Source organism: Magallana gigas, chromosome 9 (genome assembly GCF_963853765.1).
Source record: "Magallana gigas chromosome 9, xbMagGiga1.1, whole genome shotgun sequence".
Lineage (NCBI taxonomy): Eukaryota > Metazoa > Mollusca > Bivalvia > Ostreida > Ostreidae > Magallana > Magallana gigas.
Genome location: NC_088861.1, coordinates 48,283,735 through 48,310,002, shown reverse-complemented (window position 1 = coordinate 48,310,002; position 26,268 = coordinate 48,283,735). Strand labels below are relative to the sequence as shown.

Below are 26,268 nucleotides of genomic sequence, written 5' to 3'. Positions count from 1 at the left end.
AGAAAAATATTTGCTGCGAGAAAACGTGTGCTGGAGGGGGGCAGTCCCGTCCCCCTGTCCCTGCCCCCATTCCAACCCCCCCCCCCCCCTCCCTCCGATGCTAAGTGCCTGTTGTTTTCCTGTAACATTGATTTTGATTGTTCTCTCAATTATTTATTTAATTTTTTGGTGTAAAATCTAATGTACATAACATTTTTATCACTTCTGATCATATTTTTCATATAAAAATCGCATTTTTAAATTGCACATATATCAGTTCGAAGTTCCTCCAAATAGCTTTCGAATTTCCTCCCAATCGTTTACCGATCCCGATGGAAAGTTGGTTCACGCATGCGCACATCCTGGTTATAGTGCCTGGTTATAGGATATAAAAAGTACCCTATTCTATACCTCGCTGGAAAGAGGTCAGATTTCATAACAGGAAGCAGTATTGCTCAAGTGATCTTCAAACTTTTCTCAAGCAAGATTGTTTTTCCCGCTTCAAAATTATCTTGGTGAATATAAGCCTGATATTTTTTTTTATATTTATCCTTTTTACAAATTTAATCCGATCATTTTCATCATGTTAATAAGCCGAACGCCGATTTCTTCATTTCTTATATCCGGAAATATTGTGATCCACCCAGACAGTTTTTTTATTATGTTAAATTTCCATATAAGGAAATGAAAACATTTGATAGCCGCTTCCGGTTTAAACACATGTAATGAGTAATTGACTTTCGCGTAGTTCGGTAGTTAATTTTAGGTTTTGAATCAAATCAGACAGTCACCCATACAGAGACCAGGTAAAAGATGCAGGTAAGTGAAGAAAGTTAACCGATTACTTTGTTAAATGTGGCTGAGACATGCTGTATTTTGTAATGAGCAGTTTCACTTTCACGTGTACGTGTATCATGGTTTTGCTAATAGCTAGTGTACATATCCCTAACTTGTTTGTTGTATACACGAATCATTTTTATTCTAAAGAAAGAGACAAGGTGAATTTTTATGTTGATTCCTTTAGATGAAAGATTTGTATTTCTTTAAAACTTGTACAGTCAATAAAGTTTACTTCCTTTACTTGTAAAACAAGGTAAAATTAATTATATTGTATGTTTTAATAGAAGCAGTGTTTTATTGTGGGGTGTTATATTATTGTAAATGTTCATTTATCAGGAGTACAAGACCTAAGAAATGTTGCAGTGTAGGGTTAAGTTTGTTTTTGACCGAGACACACCCCTTCCTCTCACAGTGTGCCCTCCTGAATTCTTTGGGGTCATTCTAAACAGTGCCCAGGGTGTTCGGTATTATAAAATAGCATACAAATTGGCGTTTCATTATATTTCACCATGCTATGTCATTCTGCTCTGCAAAAGAGCAGTACCACAGTTACTTTGAAGGTCTATGCAATTGACTATATTTTCTTCTTATTTACAATTTACATGATTGTATGGTGACTTTCATAGAGAAGTCTATTTTTTGTAGTATTAGCTCTATACATGTATTGCTAAAATTGCACATCATATGTATTTCATTGTATTCATGTATGTTTACAATAACAGTTTTTTTTAAAGATCAATTTGAGATTAATATTAATAATATATGGTCCTGGGCTCATTTTTTGCTCCTCTGGCACTCCCAGGCACAATTTTTATCTTTGGCGCTCCCACAGAAGCCAAGCTCGTTAATTAATGTTAAACTGGCTTGGCCCCTGTGGGCGCTCCCAATGCTTTTTGTGGGTTTTTGATCCGATACTTTGTCACAACCATTTTCTTTTATCAAACTACCTATGTCATACGTTTGCTGTTCACTAGGATCCAAATGCAGATACAGAGTGGAACGATGTTCTCAGAGCGAAGGGCATCATCCCGCCAAAGGAGAAGGAAGTCTCAGAGGAAGACATCGTCAATATATTGGAGACGACCATCCAAAATAAAACATCTGGTATGTTCTTCATAATCAGATAATTAGGTAAAACTCAGCGTCGCAAGCCACAGGTTTTGTGTCCATTCTATTTCCTCTCCTTGATGGCAAAATCAGTACACCACTACTCAAAAGATCCTTGTAAGGCTTAGGACTTCTAGACCCGAGTTTTAAACACACTTTGATAATATCTATGTCTTAACTCGTGGCTTGTGACGATGGATTATATTAAGTTACACATAAATGGTGTGATTTTTTTGTGGTGTATAATTTGATCATTTGTGTCAATTTTATTGTCTGTAACAGTTTAATTTTTTTTCCCATACTAGTAAACCAATTATCGTAGAAAGCTGTAAACAATTAGATATTTACACCAGCAGAATTTGTCTGCTTTCTTAGATCAATATAAATATACATGTAAAAAGGAAATCATGGAAATGAAAATAACTTTAGTTGGGTCACATCATGAACAATACAAAGCACTTGCCTTGTGTTATCTTTTATCCAAAATAAAACCTTAGGTAGGGTTGGCAATGTCTCTGATCAGGTAGAATTAACCTAGGATTGTGATTTCTCATCAGTTATGAATTGTGTTGTGTAAGAAAATTTGATACATTTCAAGTTTTAACATATCGGTTTAATAAATACTCGTTATCACAATGCTGCTGCCACCGACTAACTATCGTGTCAGTCGATAAAAGTAAAACTAAATATGTCACTTGACTTACTTAGGGAAATCATTTGAGGACATGTCATTGGACGAATTAAATGAAAAGGAAGACGATATTGATGAGGAGGAGGAGAGGATATTCGAGGAATACAGGTTGGTATACAACAATCTGAAAACAACCTTACCTGATGCCTTAACGTTTATATTATATGTGAGAGAGGACCAAACTCCATAAGATCCTGCAGCTGCAGCGGTTGTTCACTGCTGCCGTGCATTTGGCTCAAATCAGAAATATGTGAAATTGTAATTTGGCTTTTCTTCATGAACTCAAAAATGTGGCCCAAAATTGCCTGCACCAAAAAAAAATGCATTATTACAGAAACCCTCTGGAACTGCAGCTTTCTTCCAACTTTCTTCAACTGATGTAAATATCCTGAGAGGGCTTATTGCTAAACATTATAATAGCTAGTCCACGTATTTCAAATCTACAGTATATCTTTTGTTGGATGTTTTATCTTTAGTCTAACCATAGTTGAGTACTCATGATTTGTTTTAATACTGTTGTCTTTTTCAAATAGAATTTTTGAATGAAATAAACTCTAATATATTTAATAACTTATGATTATCTCTTATTAATGCATTTGATTTAAAAAAAAACATGTTTATTTATAATTATGAATTACAGTTAACGTTTGGAATGACCAAGCGATATTACATCCTACTTGATACATGTAATATGTTATTCAAGTTTAATTGTGTGTGTCTGTAGGCGGCAGAGAATGGCAGAGATGAGGCAGGCACAGCTAAAGGCTCGGTTCGGAGAAGTCCGAGAAATCTCCAAGGTCGATTACGTCACCGAGGTCAACAAGGCGGGGGAGGGTGTGTGGGTGGTCCTACACGTGTACAAACAGGCGTAAGTATTACTTTATGTGTCACACGTGTACAAACAGGCGTAAAGTATTACTTTATGTGTTACACATGTACAAACAGGGGTAAGGTATTACATTATGTGTTACACATGTACAAACAGGGGTAGGGTATTACGTTATGTGTTACATTACAAACAGCCATAAGTATTACGTTATGTATAACATTACAAACAGACGTAATATTACTTTATGTGTTACACGTGTACAAACAGGTGTAAGTATTACGTTATGTGTTGCTTATGTGTACAAACAGGCGTTAGTGTCATGTGATGTGTTACATGTAAATTACAAGTGATGTGTTACATGTAAAACACAAGTGAGGTGTTACATGTAAAACACAAGTGATGTGTTACATGTAAATTACAAGTGATGTGTTACATGTAAAACACAAGTGATGTGTTACATGTAAAATATAAGTGATGTGTTACATGTACAGTATTTAGAACCTGTTTAAGAGAAATTCACACAAACAGGCATAACCATCACATTTTGTATAACCTGTGTAAAATATATACCCGACAAACAAGTGTTGGTTTCACATTATGTAAACCTGTGTAAAATAAATTACTGCAAAAATAATATCACTGAGATAAAGGAGGTAGAACATATCAAAGAACTGTGGAATGGGGAATACTTTTCATAAATTACAGTTTTGTAGATTTGAGTTTATGGAAAACGGTTAATTCTGGGATGAGGGTAACCTTTAAAAGCCATAAAAAAGATTGACTTTAGATAATGATAATTCATTTCACTGCACACATTATCTGTCCGATTACTTTTCGCTTTTTTATTCTCTTCATTATTCGATTTAATGCCATAAATTTACATCAGCATGCATATGTTCACTCTTTAATTGATAACAATTTTATTTTTTTTCCCCAGAATTCCATTATGCAAATTAATCAACCAGCATTTGTCAGCACTGGCCCAGAAGTTTCCTGATGTGAAGTTCCTGAAGAGTGTTTCCTCCGTCTGCATTCCTAACTACCCGGACAAAAACCTCCCGACTTTGTTCGTGTACTACGAGGGTGACCTAAAAAAGCAGTATGTTGGACCAATGGTGTTTGGTGGAATGAACTTCAAACAAGACGGTAAGGAGAAGGTTTGGTTAAAAATCTGAATTTTGTGTCAAGGGATTGCGTGAATTATGGATTCTATATTTTTCTACATTAATAATTTGAAAGGCAAAGGAAACGAAATTCAAAATGAGATTTTATGAACCCAGGAGATAAGATTATTCAGGCTATCTAGGTACACCAACAGTTATCTCGTGAGTTCATAGAATCTCTTTTAGAATTTTGATTTCTTTGCTTTTTTAATAATGATAGAGGAAATTGATTATCTTTTATTTGTGTGGAAAAATCTATCTTTCTCTTGCTCCCCTTTCTCTCTCTCTCTCTCCCTCAATCTCACTCCCCTTTCTCTCTCTCTCTCTCTCTCTCTCTCTCTCTCTCTCTCTCTCTCTCTCTCTCTCTCTCTCTCTCTCTCTGGTCTGATTCCGTGCTCTGTGTTGTAGAACTGGAGTGGATGCTGTCAGAGGTGGGGGTACTTAAGACAGAGTTGGAGGCTCCGCCCAAACAGGAAATCCGTGACGTGATGGACTCAGCGCTACGACAGAGTGGGCGGGGAGATGACGACAGCGACGAAGATGATTGGTGATCCTCATAGAAATATATACCATCGTATTATTCCCATCAAGAAACAAAGACTAATTTTGTGTCATCTGAAAATTCAATGTACATGTGTGCATGAAAGTGAAGAACAAGAGTGAAATCTTAATTTTAAAGAACTCCTTAGTACACAAGCACCTGTGATGAACAAACATGAGTCTTATGTGTCATAAGTGTTTTATTTCCAACAAATATTCTTGTGAAGAGAATGAAAATTCTAAAATTTATCTTAATTAACAAAGTTGTACATATGCTCATATGCTGAACAAATTGTAACTGTTGACAACACATAGCAATCTTGATGTATAAAAACTTTATCTGTGTATCACACCAGTGATTAGATGAAAGAAATTTTAACAGAGTTGCACAGCTACAAAGATCTATGGTCTCATAATGTGAGAATATTAAAACTAATACGTAACACTTGTTATTGAAAGTTTGAAAGTATATTATATAAGTTTTTATAGGGCATATAACTTCCAGCAGCAAGATTTCATAAATTACCATGTTCATGTAATGTGGAAGCTTATTTTATCAACCAAAATACAAAATACACATACTTGTGTATATGTAGTGTGTTTAATATGTTATATTTTATAAAATGTATTATTTTTTATGAGCAGTAAAGTATATGAACTATTGCTAATATGTTAGTGATTCTTTAAGTTATGTTATCTTGAAATGAAGAAAACTACTCACTGACAGTATAACCGGATCCCTAGCCTAATAATCATCTCAGCAAGCCAAGAATACTCCTTTAACACCCCGATGATGACCCCCCCACCCCCTTAAAATAATCCTTGACACATGCTTCGGCTTTTGGGCTTTGATGGATATATATCTTGATATCTTGTTCGATAAATTCAAAATGGTAAATTCATGTAAATGTTTGATGAATACCAATTACTAACCTAAAGAACTTTATAAACATTCAGTAGATATTTCGAGAAACTGAATAACTTTCAGAAAATACAATATATTTAGTTGTAAACAGGGAGTTTCATATTTCCATCTGTCATCGTCTCAAGGCACAGTCCGGAGTCCGCATTAGCATCATTACGGGCATGAATCACAGTGGTTTGCGATTTATGCCCGTAATGATGCTAGAGGAAATAGGGGATTTTATGTGAAAATCAGCTTAGTTGTTTAAAACGTGTCGTATAGTTGTCATATATGTAAATAAGATATTTTGTAATAATTATTGCAACTTGTATCCTGCGAGTGACTTCAAAATCAACTACAATTAGAGGTCCATGGGCGTCATAGCTCACCTTAACACTGGCTTCTAGTAGATAGATAAATAAATTAATCCAACCATTATATGTATCACAAGATGCTTTCAAAATGAGTAAAATAAATGACTATTTGAATCGGGTGTTTTTATAGATGGTTTCCTAGATATTTGTATGCTACATTTGAATTGTTTGCTTCAATTGCAGCTTTCAGGAAAATACAGAGCATATAAAGAAGAAATCAATATAATTTTAAATTTCTTGTGTTGATTTTTTTATATATACTGAGCAGTGTGTTTTAGTCTAGCAAAAAAGGGGGAACTTTTAAAGGATTTTTTCCATATTTTTGTGAATAAATATTGTTTTAACCCTGATGTAATTATGAATATCGAAAAAGTGGCCGAAATCTTTTTTTAAATAAAAAAATCCGAATATTTCTCATTTGAAAGGCCTACTTTATATGACTGAAGAGCGGGATATGATAAAATGTCTACTGAAAATTTGCATTTCAAATTACATGACATAGAGCTATACAAATGACAACGTCTTAAAATTGTGCAAATAATAAAAAAGTAAAAATCGTAAATAAAAACTATCATTGTCGATAAGAACGGTACACGCAAGGAACAGCCATTTTTTGCTATACGTAAAGATTTACCATGGTAGCCACAGTTAATGGAGGGTCAAAGGCCAGTCTGTACAGGTCCATGCTTTTAATGTAGCTTTGGTTTCGAATGGTCAACATTAAAAAAACATCACTGCAAAATCAACAGTAAAAATACACAGAGACATCATATAACGATGCAAAAATTATTCATCATAGCTACAAGAATGAAACTGCCGCCCAATCCTTATTATGTAATATTTTATAATATGTTTTACGGTGCTACCGTTCTGGCGAGCGCAACAAGAATTACACATACCTTGTATCATTGTCAACTTGTAGTTTTATTTAGGTATCAACGAACGTCAAAGAATTTTTGAGAGAGTATTGCTCTACAATAAGTATGCCAAAGGTACTAATTTTAATGGTTATGATGATATACATACAGCGCAACCCACTACCCCGAGAGAGAGAGAGAGAGAGAGAGAGAGAGAGAGAGAGAGAGAGAGAGAGAGAGAGAAAGAGAGAGAGAGAGAGAGAGAGACCTGTTTGTAGGTGTGTAATTTCCCTGACTTTTAAATTTTATTTTTTTTCATTTTATTCCTTTTTATTTTGTTCAAAATGTCTTATTGTTTATTTCCTCCCTACTTATATATATATATATATATATATATATATATATATATATATATATATATATATATATATATATATATATATATATATATATATATATATATATATATATATATATATATAATCTTTATTTTTAAAAAAATTAAAAACAAATCATATGTCAATGAGGCAGGTATCGCAGTCTATACTGAAATAGCCAGTACACTCATTACTATAGCATTGAATCATGATTTTTTTAAGTATACACTCTCATAACTGCAGCGGTGTGTGCATACAAACTGAGTAACGCGCGAGTCTCGCCAAAGCATATACGGTACTCAAAACGTGTCTTCAAACTTTAAGTCACCGTAAATTACAAGTTAAAACTTAAAAGTCGGCCATTTTTGGCATGGCACCACGGGTGAAAACATTAGAGAGCATTATGGGACGTATACTCTGTCCCAAGATATTTTGGATTCACATTTGGCTTGAATTGCTTGATATTTATAAATACCTCAGGATTCAAACGATGTTTATGAAAAATTTCCAAGATTTCTCAGTCAAAACGCCCCTGTTAGCTTATCAGATTTCAACACAATGCTAAAAAATGTGATATCTACGGAGATTTTATATTGCAGCAAGCCCGGATGATAACGTTGAAATATTGTGCGATGTATTCCGAATGTATTCCGAATGGAGAAAAGATGTAAACATTCCCCATTATAAATCTCCGTAAGGAATCTGTTTTCGTTCCTGTGAATTCTTCCGAGTGAAAGATGATAATGTGTCAATGAAAATATCTTGGAAAATATCCCTTTCAACTATTTCACTTGCACCTCTTTCACAGGTAAGTGTATTTTTATTAAAAATCGTCCAAATGTGCTGCATAAATATCTTGGGACAGACTATAGACAAAAATGTTTGTTTGATGAACTGTAGGTTTAGCTCGTTCTTTTTCCCGCGCACACTGGTTCTTAGAGCTCGCTTCGCTCGCCGGCAATAAATATTGTTTAAAGAGAATAAAAATTCCTTTAAAAAGCGTAACGATTAACCTAAAAGCAGTTAAAAATACTCTAACGCCGATAGCTGGGTCGTTTCACTGGATTGCGTAGATTAAATGTCTTGTCATGCATGTATGAATTACAATCACAATCAATTATTATAAGAAATAAGATGTAAAAATTATAATAAATAATAGGTAACCCAGGAAACTATGGTGAGGTGAGATGCTTGGTTCAGTAAATGTAAAGATTGAGACGCCAAATGCTTTCTCTCAGTGGAAACCGGGTGCAGAAACACGGTACATGTATCAAAAGCACACCTCATAAACTATCCCCATTGATTATAAGTAACCAAGATAAAGAAAATAATATAACATGAATTAACTCGGAATTATAGAAAAACAGGTTGTCTTCCATCCATGAGAATCTAGGACAAAACACGTTTTTTGCTTATTGAATTTTTTTTTTTTTTAAAAACATCGGGTATTTTTAACTTCCTTAAATGACGCATATTTTGAAGACCCACTGCCGTCTTAAGTTCTGTAATAGGAGAAGAGCAGTACATAGGCTCATCTAGTTGGGTATTCATGCATGATAAAGACCCAACCCTTTCTAAGTTGCGCAGTTTTCACAAAGTCCTGAAGGAGAGAGCATGGGTCTATATAGGGAATTGTGTTTTGTGTTGATGGGAACACTCTTATTTTCATTTCTTCTACTCTACGAATCTGTAAGTATAAGAATTTTTCCGTTAAACAAGATTATGATACTTTCCATTTGCTTTTTTAAAAGAAATAAACAACGTTATTTAGTGAACATGGCGTTATGAATAGCAATTGCTCTGTTGGCATATTCCACGATGGGCGCTAGCCACAGGCACTTGTTTCTGAGGGAAAAAAATTACCCTTTAGTATAATAATTTTATACTAAAGGGTACATTTTTTTCTCAGAAACAAGTGTCTGTGGCGCTAGCGCATCATGGAAAATATGCAAGCAGAGCAGTTGCTATTCATAACGGCATGTTCACTAAATAATCGTTGTTTATTACTTATATTTGCATTTTACCACTCGCAAATACCCTGTATTAGCCTAGACCTTGACATTTTGTTTTAATAAAATACATAAATTATATAAAAGTATACGTTTACTCAGAATGGAAAAAATTTCCACTGATGATAATGAAAAACCATCTGTTGTGTTTAAAAGACCTATCATGGTAGTGCTATTTTTCACTTTCAAAAAAGTAGGTCAATGGCCTACTTTTTGAGATAACGGCCATTGAATATTTTTTGAAAATTTAAGAAAAGTCCCTAAAAATTTTACACTATGATTGGGATTTTCTTAATTGTGAAAATAATAATAATTGTTAAACTCTTTTAAAAATGAAACACAGTTTATGAATGGCAGTGACACTAAACAGACACAAAGCATTAAGCTTTCATTCACAATTTTTATAAATATTCCAGTCCGAATTTCCTCTATTAGTTTTTAAATTCCTACCCATTTTTGATTCAATTTTACAAAAAATTGAATGATGATAACACTAAAATATTTATAGCATTAAACTAGGTATATTGACCTTACTTTGCAGGCATAAACGTTATATGAGGTCAATGATCAAAATTTTGAGATATGGTGCCTTTTATCGTTTTTAAGCATTTTTCGATATTTTTGTAGTGTGTGTAATTCGAATATCTAAACAAAAAAAGTGAGAGAAAACCAACAGAAAATATGCAAAATTATGTTGACTAACAAATAAAATCTTAATTTTGAATATTACAGTACTAGGCTACTAAAAATATGTCAGTGGAAAACATAATCTGAAAATTTTAATCCGAATTTCCTCTGTTTTGCTAAAAGTCCAACTTTGTTTGAGCCCAATTCCATAATATAGTAAAAATATCGAATTAAGAAATGAAGATAATAATTTTTCTATTGATCGACGTATCAAAGAAAAAATTGACCGGAAAACTTCATCAATGCGCGTAGTGCATTGATGAAAAAGTTTTCCGGTCAATTTTTTTCTTTGATACGTCGATCAATAGAAATATTATTATCTTCATTTCTTATCATTTAATAAAACATTTTCAAATAAAAAAATGTGAAGTGTCATTGATCAGAAATGTAAATAATGTAAATGAAGCGGCGCGTATGAATACAAAACAACAACAGCAACAATATTCAAAATGGATTCGCCTTCAGCTGATGCAGAGCTATTGTGCTGAATTAATGGATTAAACACAAATTGTGAGTTAAAATCTGAACCGGCCAAATTGAAAACGAAAGGAAAATACATGCGATAGCTTGTGATATTATTCACTGTGCAGAAAAACTCGTAATAAAACTAGTTTTCATGTGAGATCGCTGGAATATGCAACTGGACATAACCATCCAAGGAAAGGCGATCGTGGACGAAAATAGCTGACATGTCGACAAAGAATAGTATGTATAAGCGACTTTTGTAAACGCTGTGGTAACTAGATAGCCAGTGATGTACTAAAATGGTATATCTGCCGCTTGGAATGCCCCGAAGGAGTTGATGCATTGCTGAGTACTCATAGCTTTTCTTTACGACGCTTATTCTGATGACCGATCATCTACGTGTGTAAATTAAAAAAAATTATCGTTACCAAATTTGAACAGCAGTGTTACCGTGAAAGTTTATAGGCCTATATGTTCGTTATAATATTCCTGCAAAAAGGAACAGCCAGCCTCGCTGTAAATGTTGATTGATCTCAAGCAGACGAAATCATGAGAAGACGCTTAATTTTCTATTTCGTGAATCAAACAATGTGTTTTATTTATTTTTGAAGGTTAAACTTTCAAGTTTTTATATTCACAGGGTTGCATTTTGTTTGCTGACAATAAAAAAGACGCAACTTTACATTTTGTTGACATTGTTTATCTTGGAAATTACCGTTCTATAAATAGTGTTAGATCAGAACAGTTGAGAAAAGTAGATCCGGCAAAAATTTTATTGATGCAGGTATCAAAGAAATTTTTCAACCAATCAGAAGCGCCGATATCTCATCAAACGAATAGGGCCTAAATATTAAATGATTGGTTTGTCAACAATAATTCATTTCATAAATATTTTTAGTGTTTAAACCAAATTTTATTCATGACATTGAACTTTATAACAATCCGAACTCAAACCCTGAGTAAACAACATCCTTAACGAGGCCGGGTCTAATTTTTTCTGCCCTAGATTTTTTAATGAAATTTTTTACAAGAATTTCAAGTGATATTATAATTAATTTTTATTATTTTAAGATAAAAAAAAATAAGATATTTACCACACCGTTTGTTTAAGGGGTCATCTCAAAGTTTGTTAATTTTTAACATAGGACCCTATGGGATTTTGCTTGAAATGTACCAAATTTGCACATTTTTTAAACTTCTGCCCTAGGGATTTCTTTTTTTGTTCTACATATTAAAGTTATTGCTAAAAGGCATCAAATTGTCAAATAAAAAAACCCTTTTACCTCCTGGTTTGTTCCAGGGCTCTTATCAAAGTTATTTTTTTGTACGCCCAATTTCCAAGTTTGTCAGATAATGGCTATTTTTTATTTGACAAAGACGGAAATGGTGATCTTTATTGTGTTATTAAAACATTACGACATATTTAAGTAATAAATATATAACATCACATATTAAGGGTAATTAATATAAAATACATTGTTAATGTCTTGAAATAAATGAATTAAGGTCAAGATCTAGTAAATGATCACAGACTGTCTTTTTGGTGCTAGAACCATTATGACGTCATAATTGATTTGATGAATCTTTTCCGTATTTTACGACTTTAAAGGAATTATGTAGAAAATAAAACAATATTTTTACATTCTATATTTAATCACGGGAAAAGTAATCCCGGTACCTATATTTAATTTGACATCATTTTAAAGAGGAGGTCAAGAGCTTATTAGATGCCGTTTTTGGAGAGACTGTAAGCATTCTAGATATATTTTATTAGTAAAAAATGGACAAAACTCCAAGATTTGCTACTTTTATCCTTCATATTTCATAGAAAATGGTTGTTTAAAACATGATTTTTCATTATGTCTACCAAAAATTTAAGCCCCGGTACAGTCTATGAAACAAAGATATTGTTATGAAGCATCATTAAAAGACTTTATATCTTGAATTTCATAAACCTGTAGGCATCTTTCATTTACTAGATCTTGACCTTAAGCGATATTTAGGCGGGTTAAGAAAACATGACAAAGGGTTAGGCTTGCTGAACCCTCTTCACGTTTTCGACCTGAGCCCAAATATAGCTTATACTTCGAGACATTTATGTTTATTCCACAATATTATATCAATCTTACACATCAAACGAGCTATTTTCAACAAATTTCGCTGAATATCTGCAGTTGAAACTATCACGCCATGGCGTCAACAAAGCAAAAAGATGACGTCACAATACAAATGAAACGCTGCGCGAAAGCGTGCGTACTCGTTCTGTACTCGGCCTCGTTAAGTTTGAGAAAAACACATGAGGCCTGTTCAACAGAGCGAGCGCTCGCGAGCGCTCGCCAAAATTCCCTATACCCGCAACACAAATTTTGGCGAGCGCTCGCGAACGCTTGCTCTGTATCGTATAGTGGTTTTTAAAAATCTATAACGTCATGGAAAAGTATATGACGTCACACCTTTATGACGTCATAGTATACAGACAGAGCAATTGCGATTATAGAAAAATAACTGCAGTTTCTCCATATGAACTTACAGTGGGAAAGAACAATGGATATGCAAATATAAAACTATAAACCCTGAACATTTATTAAACAACATATGCACCATATCTTTTGAGAAGTAAGTATGTAAGCCTATTCTAAAGGATAACTAACATAAATACTGACTATTTCTAATGCTAATTTACAAAGCCATTTCTCAAATGTCCTTTCATATTGAATGATGTATATAAGTTTATTATACTTTCATGTTAAAAACTGAAATCTGATTGGTTTAGACGCAGTTGGTACCGTAATTCTTTCTATTACCCTCAGCGTTAGCAACACACTTAGCAACGGTAACACAACGGATTGTTAAATGCGCGTAAATTATGCGCGTACGGTTCGGCGTAAAATTCACTTCATTTGTATATAAAAGCAGATACATTTTCTTTAAAAATAAGACATTCAGTATAATAAAATAAATAGTGCCTGTTTGAGAGGGTAACTGTTGAAACTGACACCCCTCGAAAACCATTGTCAACCTCCGCTTCGGGTCGGTTACATTGTCAACCTTCGCTTCGCGTCGGTTACAATGGTTTTCTCGGAGTGTCAATTTCAACAGTTACCCTCCCAAACAGGCACTATTTATATAATATCAACTGGTGTATTATAGTAATCAAATGGCGGCCATTGCAAATACCAATGGCTTTTGGTTTAGTATTTAATACTGCTGTTTAAAGAAAAGGTAAGAGCGCAACATTAAATTTTGAAATGGACGATACCCATATTGGTAATTGCTCTTTGTATATTGAAGATATATTAAATATCGTCTTTGATGACTGTTGTTACAATGCCTCTGATGAGATCTATAACAAAACTATGTTTAAAGTAAACCACTTGTAACATGAATACTTTTTATTAACAGTAAGATATGTTTAGTGAACTACGTTTATTTTAAAACATATTTAGGGGCAAATGATGCCCTAAAAAAATACAGCACACTACAAAATCATTTGAAATTTCAAAATTTGTGTTACCTCGATTATTTCTGCCAAAAGTACTAGTTTATGAATGGTAATTAGGTCATTAACTATTAAGATGAGAATCAAAGTTACAACACTTCTACTCAATTCTTAATGTAAATTAGTACAATACAAATATTTTTATTCAACTCGAAGGTATGATTGATATATATATATATATATATATATATATATATATATATATATATATATATATATATATATATATATATATACTGTGGAATCATTAGATTTCGTGGTGGCTCAATTTTCGTGGAATTCGTGGCCACCTCTTATCCACGAATTAACATCCCCACGAATTAATAAATTAGGGCTATAAAGTCATAGTCCTTTTGTATGTATAAGAAAATACACGAAATTATGTCCCCACGAACCTGTAAAATTTAAATAATCCACGAAAATTGGTCCCCACGAATTTTAATGATTTCACAGTATATATATATATATATATATATATATATATATATATATATATATATATATATATATATATATATATATATATATATATAGACAAAAGGATTACAATTAACTCCATTAAATTCTCTGCAATTTCTTTGTTTATTGAAAAATATGTTTAGAAAGAATTTTCACGGGTATTTTATATTACCTTATAATGACTCATCATTTATAGACATGATTCCGTTTCAAGTTCTGTAAGAAGAGAAGAGCATGTAGCACACATGGGTGTTCATGCAAGAGAAAGACCTAGCATTTTCAAAGTTGCACAGTTTTTACGAGAAAGCAGGGGTCTGTGTAAGGAATTGTGTTTTGTGTTTGTGGGAACCCACTATTCTATTTTCAATTCTTCTACTTTTGGATAGCTAGAATGAGTATCGAATGAACATTGAAATGATTATAAAAAAAATTGAATGTAGTTTCTTTCATATACTTTCATTTTAAATTTAATGATGGAATAAAATCAACACACTACGTCCATGCGCGACTTAATCGCTTGTAAGTAGGCCATTGCAAATTACATATGGCGTCAGTGAACAATAGGTTGATACGCATCGTTTAATTTTAACAATAAAAACTACCTAAAACGTTTGATTCACGTTGTAGATTGAAAAATGTTAATATTGTCCTTGTTGTCTATGGTGATAATGCTTTAAAATATAATGAAATGAAAAATTATGAGCTAGTGAGATGTTGCATATGCCTTTTTGTCTATTATGAAATACAAATTCATAATTCAAATTATTTTTTTTTTAAATTATAGAACAAAATTTTCCAATTGTAGTGTCTAAAAATTAACAAAAAATAGAAAAAATGAGAAAGTTATGATGGCATCAAATGATCAAATTTGAAGCTTAGATTCTGTATAAACATAATGATTACGAACTTTTATGATTTTCCTGTTGCGTTCAAATATTGTGCATGGAAATGTATATTCTATAGTGGGCCATCTCTCCAAGATTTAAAGTTGTTTATGGAATATTAAGCCTAAATTACGGTATTACAAAAAAAATGAGGACATACCAACTTTATACAATGGTATGCATTAAAGTTCTACAACTATGACACTATTTGAAATGTTCTTAGTACACATACACCGGTTTGTAATTATTTAGTCATAATTTTAGTTTATCAACTTATTCAATTGATATTATTTACATCCGTCGCCCCAAAATGCCGTAGCTATTATGATAAACAACAATATAAAAAGATATTAGCGAATCTATTCTCATATTTTGATAGCAAATCTATGCTACTATATCAGAATTTTCTAGCTTTAATACCGATAAATCGTAAGAGTACTGTATTTTGTTTTACATATTTTAAACATCATTGGTACTTGAAGATTACCAATTTGTTTTTTTATTTTTTCTCACTCAAGCTTCATTAATTAATAATTTACGAAAAATTTTCGGAAATCATCTGAATTTTTTGGATTTTACAATCTTGCGCATGCGCATTACATTCACACTAAACCATGGGAGGCTCTTTATTTTATCTTTCCACAATATCACATTTGCATGGATAAACTTGGAAACTATAAAAAATATGCGTGTTAATTTTCATTGGAATTTTTTTTCTGCTCATCAAAGAAAATACGGGAGAAAACTCTTACACAGTGCATTTACTATTAAAAAAATTCCGAGAGTTCTGAATGTCAACATGGTGTGTAAAAACTTGGAATATGTTGAATTCTGCAATTATGGAATTAAACTTTTCGAAGAAAGGTATTTACAGCTTCAAAATGGTTGGTTATGAACAATTTGACTGTTATTTTCAATGCAACTTTATTAATTTTCTCCAGACACACAAAATGTTATCTATGTCTCTTTTTTTCTCCAAAATAGTTTTGGAGCGATTCTGCAATTTTCTGCTACATTACGGGTATATGGGAGGCATTTTAACTGTGGTGAAGGCCTTTCCCGAGACACAATTTGATTATTCCAACTCAGCAGAGTGTAGTGAAATTAATAGCATTATCGTAGGCTTGAAGTTTGGTTATGCAAATGTCAACAATATACCGTGTTTCGGTGTATAGTATTTCTCAGTCACTATCACTGATATAATCCGTGGGTTGCCGCTGGACTGTCGCCTCGTCAAGCACATGTCCTACGTCTTCTCTCGCTGGCTGCAGGTGGTAGAATGCTCCTCGTGCATATTCCCGCGTGGTGACGTCACGGGCTATTAGATAGCTCGAACGGGGAACGATTCCACAAACACTACACTCCCCTCCGTTTTCCTTGAGGGGAGTAGGTCCATGTCTGGTACCAACAGGGCCACCGAATAACAAGGGGCGTGGGAACGCCATCCCAGCAACAGCTGGGATAACTTCCAGGGAACCTGCGGTAACGCCAATACTGGCAACAGGCGGGATACTTAGACACTAGAGCAGGACCCGTCTAAATGACAAGGGCCTCCACACACAAAAAGGATAATCCAGGGACAGTCCAAGTCGTTCTTCCAGGTTGCGGTTCCAGTTTAGGGAGGGCAGCTCTACTTTGTCTGATCCACGAGACATGCCCTGCACAATCCAGATGGCGATGATGGCATCTTCCGTGCGTCCGTCAGCCTAGTCTGGACACCTGAATGGAGTTTGGTGCTGCTCCTAATGGCTGTCCTCCTCCAACCGATTCCCAAGCAAGGGAGTTCCTAGTTGCAGAAACATGGGCATCCTCCACCGCTGTCTCAAGACTGCTCCCTGGTATTTTCGGCTTGGCTGTACTGGCAGTCCGAGATGCAATTACAAACAGATCATCAGAGACGGCCCCCTGGGTTTGGGGCCAAGAGTCTCCCACTTTGTCGTCCTTGCCCTTGGCCTCAGGGCACTTGGATTCCGTAGGAATCACCTTGATACACGACACTTGCAGGCGACAATTACTGTCCACTGGAGTTACTTCCTCTTCTGGGACATAGGGATCTGTGGAGAAGGACTTAAGCAAGTTTGGTCTCCTGTGTCGCATCCTACACCTACCACGCCTCCTCATGTGCTTTATGCTGGGACAAGAGGTGTCCTTGCCAGATTCACCGTCAACTGCCGGGTGCTTCCTCAAACTGGCTTCATCAATCCTCCGGAAATGTCCAGTCTTTCCACATCTAAAACACTGACTTGTCCTTGGGCCAGGTTGCCATCTAGGGAGGCAAGTCAACAGGATCCCAAGCTGGATCGAATAGAGGACTTCCTTTAGGGTCTTCTCAAGATGCTGCACTCGGCTTTTCAACTCCCGCATCTGACTCTCGGATTTTCCATTTCTTATACTCGACTCCTCACCTACAACCAAATTCCTCACTGCATGGTAGCTAGCGCATGGGGGTCTGCTCCGTCGGGAATGCTGGTAGAACTGCATTCGGTCAACAGCCTCATCGACGGTCTTGGTCTGGCCATCCAGGGCATGCAGGTCTGCCGCCTCCCGGTTCTCTGCCCCGTAACACAGACGGGGTATAGCCTGAGTGTGAACATCCAGAAGCTTGGGGAAGGCGCCAGTAGCCAAGGTCAGTGCCCGGTCTGACCACTGCCTCAGGGACTCACTGCTGTTTCGGCCCGCTGACTGGAAATTGAGCTGGTGGGCCAAATCAGGCGCTGCTGAGCCAAAGCGCTTGTCGAACTTCCTGTAGTGCTCGCTAGCAGTTACTTCCAGGAAGAAGCAGAACTGGTCGTGTTGCTCAGTCTCTGTCCAGTGCTGGCTTTGTGACAATCTAACAAATTTGTGCAGGAATGGTTTCCAGCTGGATCACCCATCAAAATGCACATCCTTATACCTCGGCCTACTCCAGGTTGTCGGATTTTGGTAGCACTAGGCTGATGATCCAAACACCCGCCCATTTTAAACGGGCTGGTGAATACCGATCATCCCGATGGCCACCACTGAGCTGAGACTGTGGATAAGCAGGGGACAAGGGGTTCTGGGTGGATGGAACCTGGGGCTTAAAGTCAACTGGTCTATCATACTGCTGCCCCTGACCTACATCCATAGACTCTGGTGTAACCCCTTGTGAATAGACAGGTTGGCTATCAGATGACTGGCATCCGGGCCGTGCAGGCTAGGTGGGCATTGGAAAACTGGGGGGGGGTGAATCCTTGGTAGTAATGTGATCAAAATCCAACAAATTTGGGGTTTGCCCCCGAGGATCAGGTGGGCTTAACGTAGTAACCTCAGTACATTCCATTGGCTGTTAAGCAAAGGGTTTACCCCCGACTGTGGGTGCTTCCCCTGGGATAAGGGCCTCATGGGAACATTGTGACATTGGGAACCCCAAATAGTCACTAGGTGGAACAAAGTCCCTAACACCTACTGGCGAACTTAAACCCTTGGCTGACAAACGAACAGGGTCTATAGTATCACCCATCCCCCTCTCAAATCTTTCAGGAGACTCAACCCAAACATGGGGAGGACCTATGTAATCTTTCAACATAGCCTACCCTAACATGGCCTGTAGTCCCCAAGGATGGGTTGCTTAGCAATAATTACGGGATCGAGCCTTTACACACAGCCGGGCCTAATACCCCGTGACATATCATCCCTACCTTGAACATTAGACATAAGTCGGGGCGATCTCTCATTCAACCCATTAGCAGACAGAGCCTCTTCAAATGACATGATTATAAATCAGAGCAAGTAGCACAAACAAAGCTAAAACTGGCTCAATGTTTACAAAAACTAACAGGAAAGCTGACCACGCGGTGGCCCCCAAAATGGCGGCCTCAACGCAATTTACCCAAACTCTCTAAACAAAATGATACAGGCTTTACTCTACATGAAAAAAAAAATCCTCGAAATAACTGGCAAGTCCAGGGCCTCGAGTTGGGCGCCAATATAGTATTTCTCAGTCACTATCACTGATAATATCCGTGGGCTGCCGCTGGACTTGCCTGTCGCCTCGTTTGGCACGTCCTACGTCTTCTCTCGCTGGCTGCAGGCGGTAGAATGCTCCTCGTGCATATTCCCGCGTGGTGACGTCACGGGCTATTATATAGCCCGTACGGGGAGTCCACAAACACAACAGATGTATCTTTTTTGTAAATGCCGGATATCATATGCAATGCCAACCCGTGCGTGCACGGGTCAAAGTATAGTATTATCAAAGAATATTGCTTTTAAAGTACAAAAAAGTTAATATGCTTTGCTTTTCAAATGCAAATGCATTGAACTATATCTTCTTCTAATTTTCAGCGAAAATTAGAGGGTTACAAGTTTCCAGTTTACTCTACAGAATACTGTCCTAGAAATCAGACAGAGTGGGACGAGAGGTCGTCTGCCATCAACTGTACTGAGACTAACGGTTACATGTGTTTACCAAATGAACAACGTACAGAACTGATTGAGTTTTGTTACATATATCCTTTTGCATGGGTAGAGGAAGGTAATCAAACATATTTCTCTAACAAATCTTTGAATGCTGTGTAACGTTTAAATAGTTACATTTGCTAGGTAAAAGAAAACGATAGTAGTTTTAGTACATCATCATTATAGGGTTTCAGTCATTTGGTGTATTTCGAAACTTTTTTTTACATCTTTGTTGCAAAATATGTAAAATTTGTATAGAAAATGTTGTTTGGTATCGACAAAAAAGAGATTATGTCAGGAAACAGATATGTGTCACAACACGTTCAAAATGGTGACTTTGACAAGGTTCATTATTTTTTTTATAATTGCTTTAGCAAATTGTGGATCATTTCCGGTTATTTTGAATCAGTAGAACTAGCTTTACTGGCAAAAACTGATAGTAAAAATTATTTTTTCATATTATACCACTTCCAAAGAGGTTGAACAAGAAAAGAAATCATTATTTTATTCAATTTTCTTGACTTTTAAAGGGGCATGGTCCCGATTTTGGTCAAATTGTATTTTTTCTGTTTTTATTATTTGCAATGCTTTAGGAATGCATTTCTAATGATCAAATGAAATTTGGGTGCCAATCGTTGAGTTTTAAGCAAGATACAGGGCTCACAATTCTTCGTCATGTAAACAAGGCTAGTGCCTTGTTTTTGTTTACATAGGTTCAATATACCAGTACAAAGTCTTTTTAAAGCTGGTTTGTTATTAAAAATACTGTTTAATTATTCATTTAAAGCATAAATAAACAGTTCCAAACGATTAACCCATTTATTTTAGGCATAAAACTAAAGTTTTACCTTCAACATTAGAAATGTAAACAAACGCTTTGTTTACATAGCAAAGAATTGTAAGCTCTGTAACTCGCTAATAACTCATCAAATGACACTCAAATTTTGGTTGCCTGTTTAAAATGCCTTACTTAAGCATTGTTACCATTAAAATTAAAAAAAAAAAATTTTTGACCAAAATCGTGGCCATGCCCCTTTAAAATTCGATCCCTTCTATGCATTGTCTGTATACACGCTATCTGAAACATAAAAACAATGAGCTGAAGCCAGAATTTAAATCAGTCACCATGAACAAGTTCGATTTGTAATGACATTAATTACTTCCACAAACAAAAGCAATTAAACGAAAAATATCCAATTCACAACTGGGGTAAACCTCATTTCTTCGGTTGCCATTATTGTGTATACACGTAATTCGAAATATTCCAAACTGAAGGGACTGAAAATGCAACAAATGTTTCTTTTGATTGATTGTGTACAGATCTTCAAAGCTTATAATATTGCAGATCTATCAATATACAGGCTGTCAATTTCCTTTGGTTATTAAGACCCTAGCATAAATGAGAAATATTAAACAGTATTTTTACCGTGCAAATTTAACCTATAGGGAATAGCAAGTACATTGATTCTAACACGAAATAATTTGCAAATCTATGATATTTCCAGTTAATATTTTGTGTAAAAATAATTAATATATTGCTGATGATGACTTTTGGTAGTTTTATTTGTGGACGTATCGTTACTTGCGTGGCGATATTATAGACTTCCGGAAAACAAGAAAAGATGGTTGACTGGAAATCCTAGTACCCCGAATGTATTCAGATAAAATGTCGCTTGTATTGTCAGCACATGCCCATATAATGTCGAATCAAACGTGTAGAATAATTCAATGTTGATTTATATTAATATTGATAAAAGAATCAATTACAAATAATGAGTGAAACAACCAATACTGTACTGACTATCATTAATAAAGATGCAACTTCTTGCTAATGCACATCTTTATTATGTCATTGAAAACCTAGTATGATAATTTATGACTTGATGACGTGACTTGATTTGATGACACGTGATGTTACTTGATGTGATTAACTGGAAATACAAAGAAAAAATACGTAAGTTTGATGCTATGAATAAACAAACAAAACACACTCAGCATATGACAAATATCACTCTAGTAAATATATGCCATGTGTTCTTGTAAACAATATTTTCACTTATATATATGCTCTATTAAATTAGCAAATATAACGACACTCGTACTACTAGCAAATCACACAATTCAAAATGAATGACCATATATGTATGGCTATGGTTGAGTGCACAAAATATCGCATGCCAAAAATGAAACCTTAAATTCCGATATATCATACACTAGAAACATGCTACTATGATACTTGTACCTTTAAATTTATATTAACATTCTAGATATATCACTCGTACCAACATTCTAAAATGTTACTAAAAATGCATCTTCACAGTTGAACACTTGTGTTTACACATTTATACCTATCGTTCATACATAACTTTCTGCACAAAACAATAGACAAGCAGATTTCATGTTAAAGTTACCTACTTAAAAGTTTTCTTTCGTAGAAACAAACATAGTAAACATGGTAAATCTAAACGGTATTCAGCACAGACCTAGGAAAAATCTAAACTGCTTGTGTCCCGCGAAAAATCCTAATAACAAAACCGAGTGCAGAAATCCGGAATATTCTAAAAATTCAAACTTAATCCGGAAAAATGTGTATAATGTTAAATTGGCTATAACAAATACATATCTTTGTTTCTCTTATATCATTAAAATCACAATGTGTTTATGGGCTTGTAAGTTGTAGCAATGTAATTTAACTGACCATAGATGCCATTATCGTTTGTCAATAAGTACCAATATATATCAAGCAAGTCTCAGAACATGCGCTGGAGAAAATAAATGGATTAGTTCTTTATTTAAAACGCAACAGAACAAAGAGAACAGAACTGATAGGGATGATAAAGTCGGTTGAGTTTCAAATTGCATAATCAGATATCGTAGGATCCTATAAATCAAATAACGTTGTTTTTTTTTCATATTAATTGTAAGACCATAATTAATCTCCTAATTCTACGGACTTTTCCGGTTTTTTTTCCGATTACGACAAAGAACACACGGCGGGTGTGACCGGTCAGCAGACAATGCTCACAGCTCCTAGGCACCTGATCCGACCTCTATCTTTTTGGAGGTCCGTGTTGCTCTGATTTGAATTTGTATTTCGTGTTATGGAATTTTGAGATAGTTGACGGTTTGTAATTGCCATTTTTTTCATACAACTTAGACTCTGTCCCAAGATGTTTGTTTTATGATTCGATGCCTGTAGATAGCTCGTAGTTCAATCCGAAAGTATCTGGAAACGCCCGTATATCTAGCCACGTTAATACATGGATAAAAAAACAGAATATGGAAATTGAAAATTTCATCTTTTCAATTTCTTAATAAAAGATTGTCAGTATGCGTCATTAAAAGAGGCTCGATGGTCGTGGTCATTTTTATACTGTATTAATCTTCTTTAAAAGTCTATCTTTATATCATAATATAAAAAGGCACAATTTTTTTTAAAAAATGAGGTATATATGGATTTTTTCTTCATCAAAATTGAAGTTTATAGCTTAACGATTCATAAAAAAAATTATAGGAAGATCTGATGGTTATTTTTTAGCAGCAGAACATATAAAGCTAGGACGCAAAATAGAGTAGGTCTGTGTCAAATTTTGAGACGTTGTTACTTCAAACGAACCTTTGATATGTTTATTATTTGAATCAAAGGGTACTCAAGTACATGTAACATTCTTCATGATATCTTTTTTTTTATTTCTTTTCAGGGGTGTGTTTATATTTAATCAACCGTTCTTCGGAAGTAAGTGGGTACAACTGCGTCCATTTTATTTCAGGATGTCCTAACTCTACTCACAGGTCCTCAGAAAGTTATATATGTAAGTTCTTACATAAATATTTTATCAAGTTTAAAGCAACCTTCACATAGCTATGCTTCAAAAGAGAAATGTACTGCTTACAATTTGTAGAATACTTATATATCCACATACTCTTATTGATGAATATAAATAAAATTTCGGTTTAACATATATATATATATATATATATATATATATATATATATATATATATATATATATTTCCAAATCATAAAAGTATTTTCTCAGTGTCCGGTAAAAAAATAATAAAAGAAAAAAGCAACACTAACTGCAAAACATAAGTGCTTTCATTGTTAAAAATCTTCAGACGTCTGAAGATTTTTAACAATGAAAGCGCTTATGTTTTGCAGTTAGTGTTGCTTTTTTTCTTTTATTATATATCTATATATATCTATATATATATATATATATATATATATATATATATATATATATATATATATATATAGTGGTGATAAAATTATTGCAATCTACTTGAAAACATTTAGTACGTCGGTAAGCAATTGGTGTAGGTTTGTTTTTTCATTGAAACGCGTTTCTTAGAGGAGCTTGGTATTTTTATGTGTAATATGTAATGTCAACGTTTAAACAAAGGTATAATTCTGAGAATCCAAATTAATTGCGTCTTAAACTTTCAGTTCAGTCTGGAATTATTTATTGTTTTTGTTACGTTTCTTTACAGACCAAAGTTGTTTTGCTGTTGAAAGTGGATGTTTTACTGCCGAGCCATCTTGTAACAGGTAAACAGAAATAAGACAGTTTCTATTATTCCAACTTTAGTACTATACTAGCTTTATGTATAATTTTCAATATCTTAAATATGATTCAGTAAATGAAAGTTTAGCAATTTGTCTGATAATTTTCCTTTTTAAACTTTTTTCGAATACATGACCGTTGTCAGTTATCTTTTTTTTTATATCAAAATGAAAGTACTAAATTCAGTTATGAGTATTCTAAAATGCTTGACCAGCCTTTTGTTGAGATGAGAGGGTAACACATATATTGCAGTGAAATACACGTACTGCATATTAATCTTACGATTTTTTTTATCCACAAGCAGTGTAGTTATTATATTTAAATACAACCATTTATTAACGTTTAAGGACAGAAACTTTACTTTTGGATATCGTTGGTTTTTAAACACACCACACACCCCCTCCAAAAACGCAAAAAACAACAACAAATTAAATACCGCGCTTAAGGTATCTCGCTCCACACGTTTTGATTTCATTACGCATATGATCATTATATTTCAAATGAATATGATTTTATTTATTTAATTATCACAAAAAGATTATTATTTTGTAATAACACAACACTCATAAAGAAAATCCATTTAAATTCATGAAAAAGACAAGTTTTGGGGGAACTATTTTTTTGCGTGGAAGGTTTTTTTTAGACGAAAATGACAGAAACAAGCAATTTTATGAACTTACAATATACTTTTCTTTTTATCATATTTTATTCATCATTTACCTGTTTAACGTTTGATGGGTTTGTAACATATTCTGTAGGTTCTGTGTAACATGTACACAATTAAATCTTAAATTTTGAGAGTGATAGACGTTTAGCATAAAATCATGCAAATATATAGAAAATGTCTGAATTTTAATCCAAATTATACGAGAATTTTACCTTTGAAGCCATATATCTAAAATGTGACATTATAACATTATGTCAAAATGATACTGAATACATATCTAGGCAAACTGAATTAATTCTTATACAATTTTTGAAACTCAAAAAGTTTTTATTCCAAATCAAATTGTAGCTATAATAAGGTCACACAAAAATATATACAGCTTCGTACAATTTTTTTTCTTAATTCCTCTATTCAGTGTGACCATTGTTCATAATTTTAAAAACAGTATTTGAAGAAATAAGTTTGCTTAATCAAAATACTGACAACAAATCCTAATCAAGCTGAAATTGCATTTTAGGTGCAAAAAGATCAAATTAAATTGGCCATAACTCAATGGGATGAACACTGACCCTTCATTATCTGTGTATTGTTAAGTATGTTTTGTCTATAGATTTTAATGATACACTTCATAAGAAATTCTTGATACAGGAACATCGAGGAGTGGGAAACCATAAGCGCAGTATATTAATAGTACAGACGACATCTAGTAAAACGGAAGAAAGCATTCAATGTCTTAAATCATGTTGATTGTGATTTTTATTTGCATGATGTATTTATGTATTGCATTTTAAAAGTTATGTTTTGTGTATTTCGTTGGGGATGGATATGGAGCCATTAAAATTTAGAAATAATGATTTTTAGAAGTATTTTCTAAAATACATATTAATATGTTATCTATAAAAAACGAATGATGACATTTGCCTTGATCAGGTACACCGAGGAATCCATGG

The 26,268-nt window shown here is 34.2% G+C and overlaps 1 protein-coding gene and 1 long non-coding RNA gene across 2 annotated transcripts; both read left to right on the top strand.

Annotated features, from left to right (window-relative positions):
- Nucleotides 1-639: 639 nt before the first annotated feature.
- LOC105321277 (phosducin-like protein 3) lies at nucleotides 640-5,812 on the top strand. The gene is made up of 6 exons (XM_011419544.4): nucleotides 640-798; nucleotides 1,794-1,923; nucleotides 2,635-2,725; nucleotides 3,342-3,485; nucleotides 4,384-4,592; nucleotides 5,018-5,812. The coding sequence occupies exons 1-6, from the start codon at nucleotides 793-795 to the stop codon at nucleotides 5,158-5,160; spliced, it is 723 nt and encodes a 240-aa protein (XP_011417846.2). The 5' UTR covers nucleotides 640-792; the 3' UTR covers nucleotides 5,161-5,812.
- Nucleotides 5,813-9,179: 3,367 nt separating this feature from the next.
- LOC117691389 (uncharacterized) lies at nucleotides 9,180-24,639 on the top strand. Its single transcript, XR_010709868.1, has 4 exons — nucleotides 9,180-9,350; nucleotides 19,970-20,159; nucleotides 23,785-23,895; nucleotides 24,578-24,639. It is a non-coding gene; the product is annotated as an uncharacterized lncRNA (long non-coding RNA).
- Nucleotides 24,640-26,268: the final 1,629 nt, after the last annotated feature.

Excerpts from the sequence above, each read along its gene's own strand:
- LOC105321277 (XM_011419544.4), top strand. Across the intron at positions 3,486-4,383 it reads CTACACGTGTACAAACAGGC|AATTCCATTATGCAAATTAA; the intron begins GTAAGTATTACT and ends TTTTTTCCCCAG. Across the intron at positions 4,593-5,017 it reads AATGAACTTCAAACAAGACG|AACTGGAGTGGATGCTGTCA; the intron begins GTAAGGAGAAGG and ends TCTGTGTTGTAG.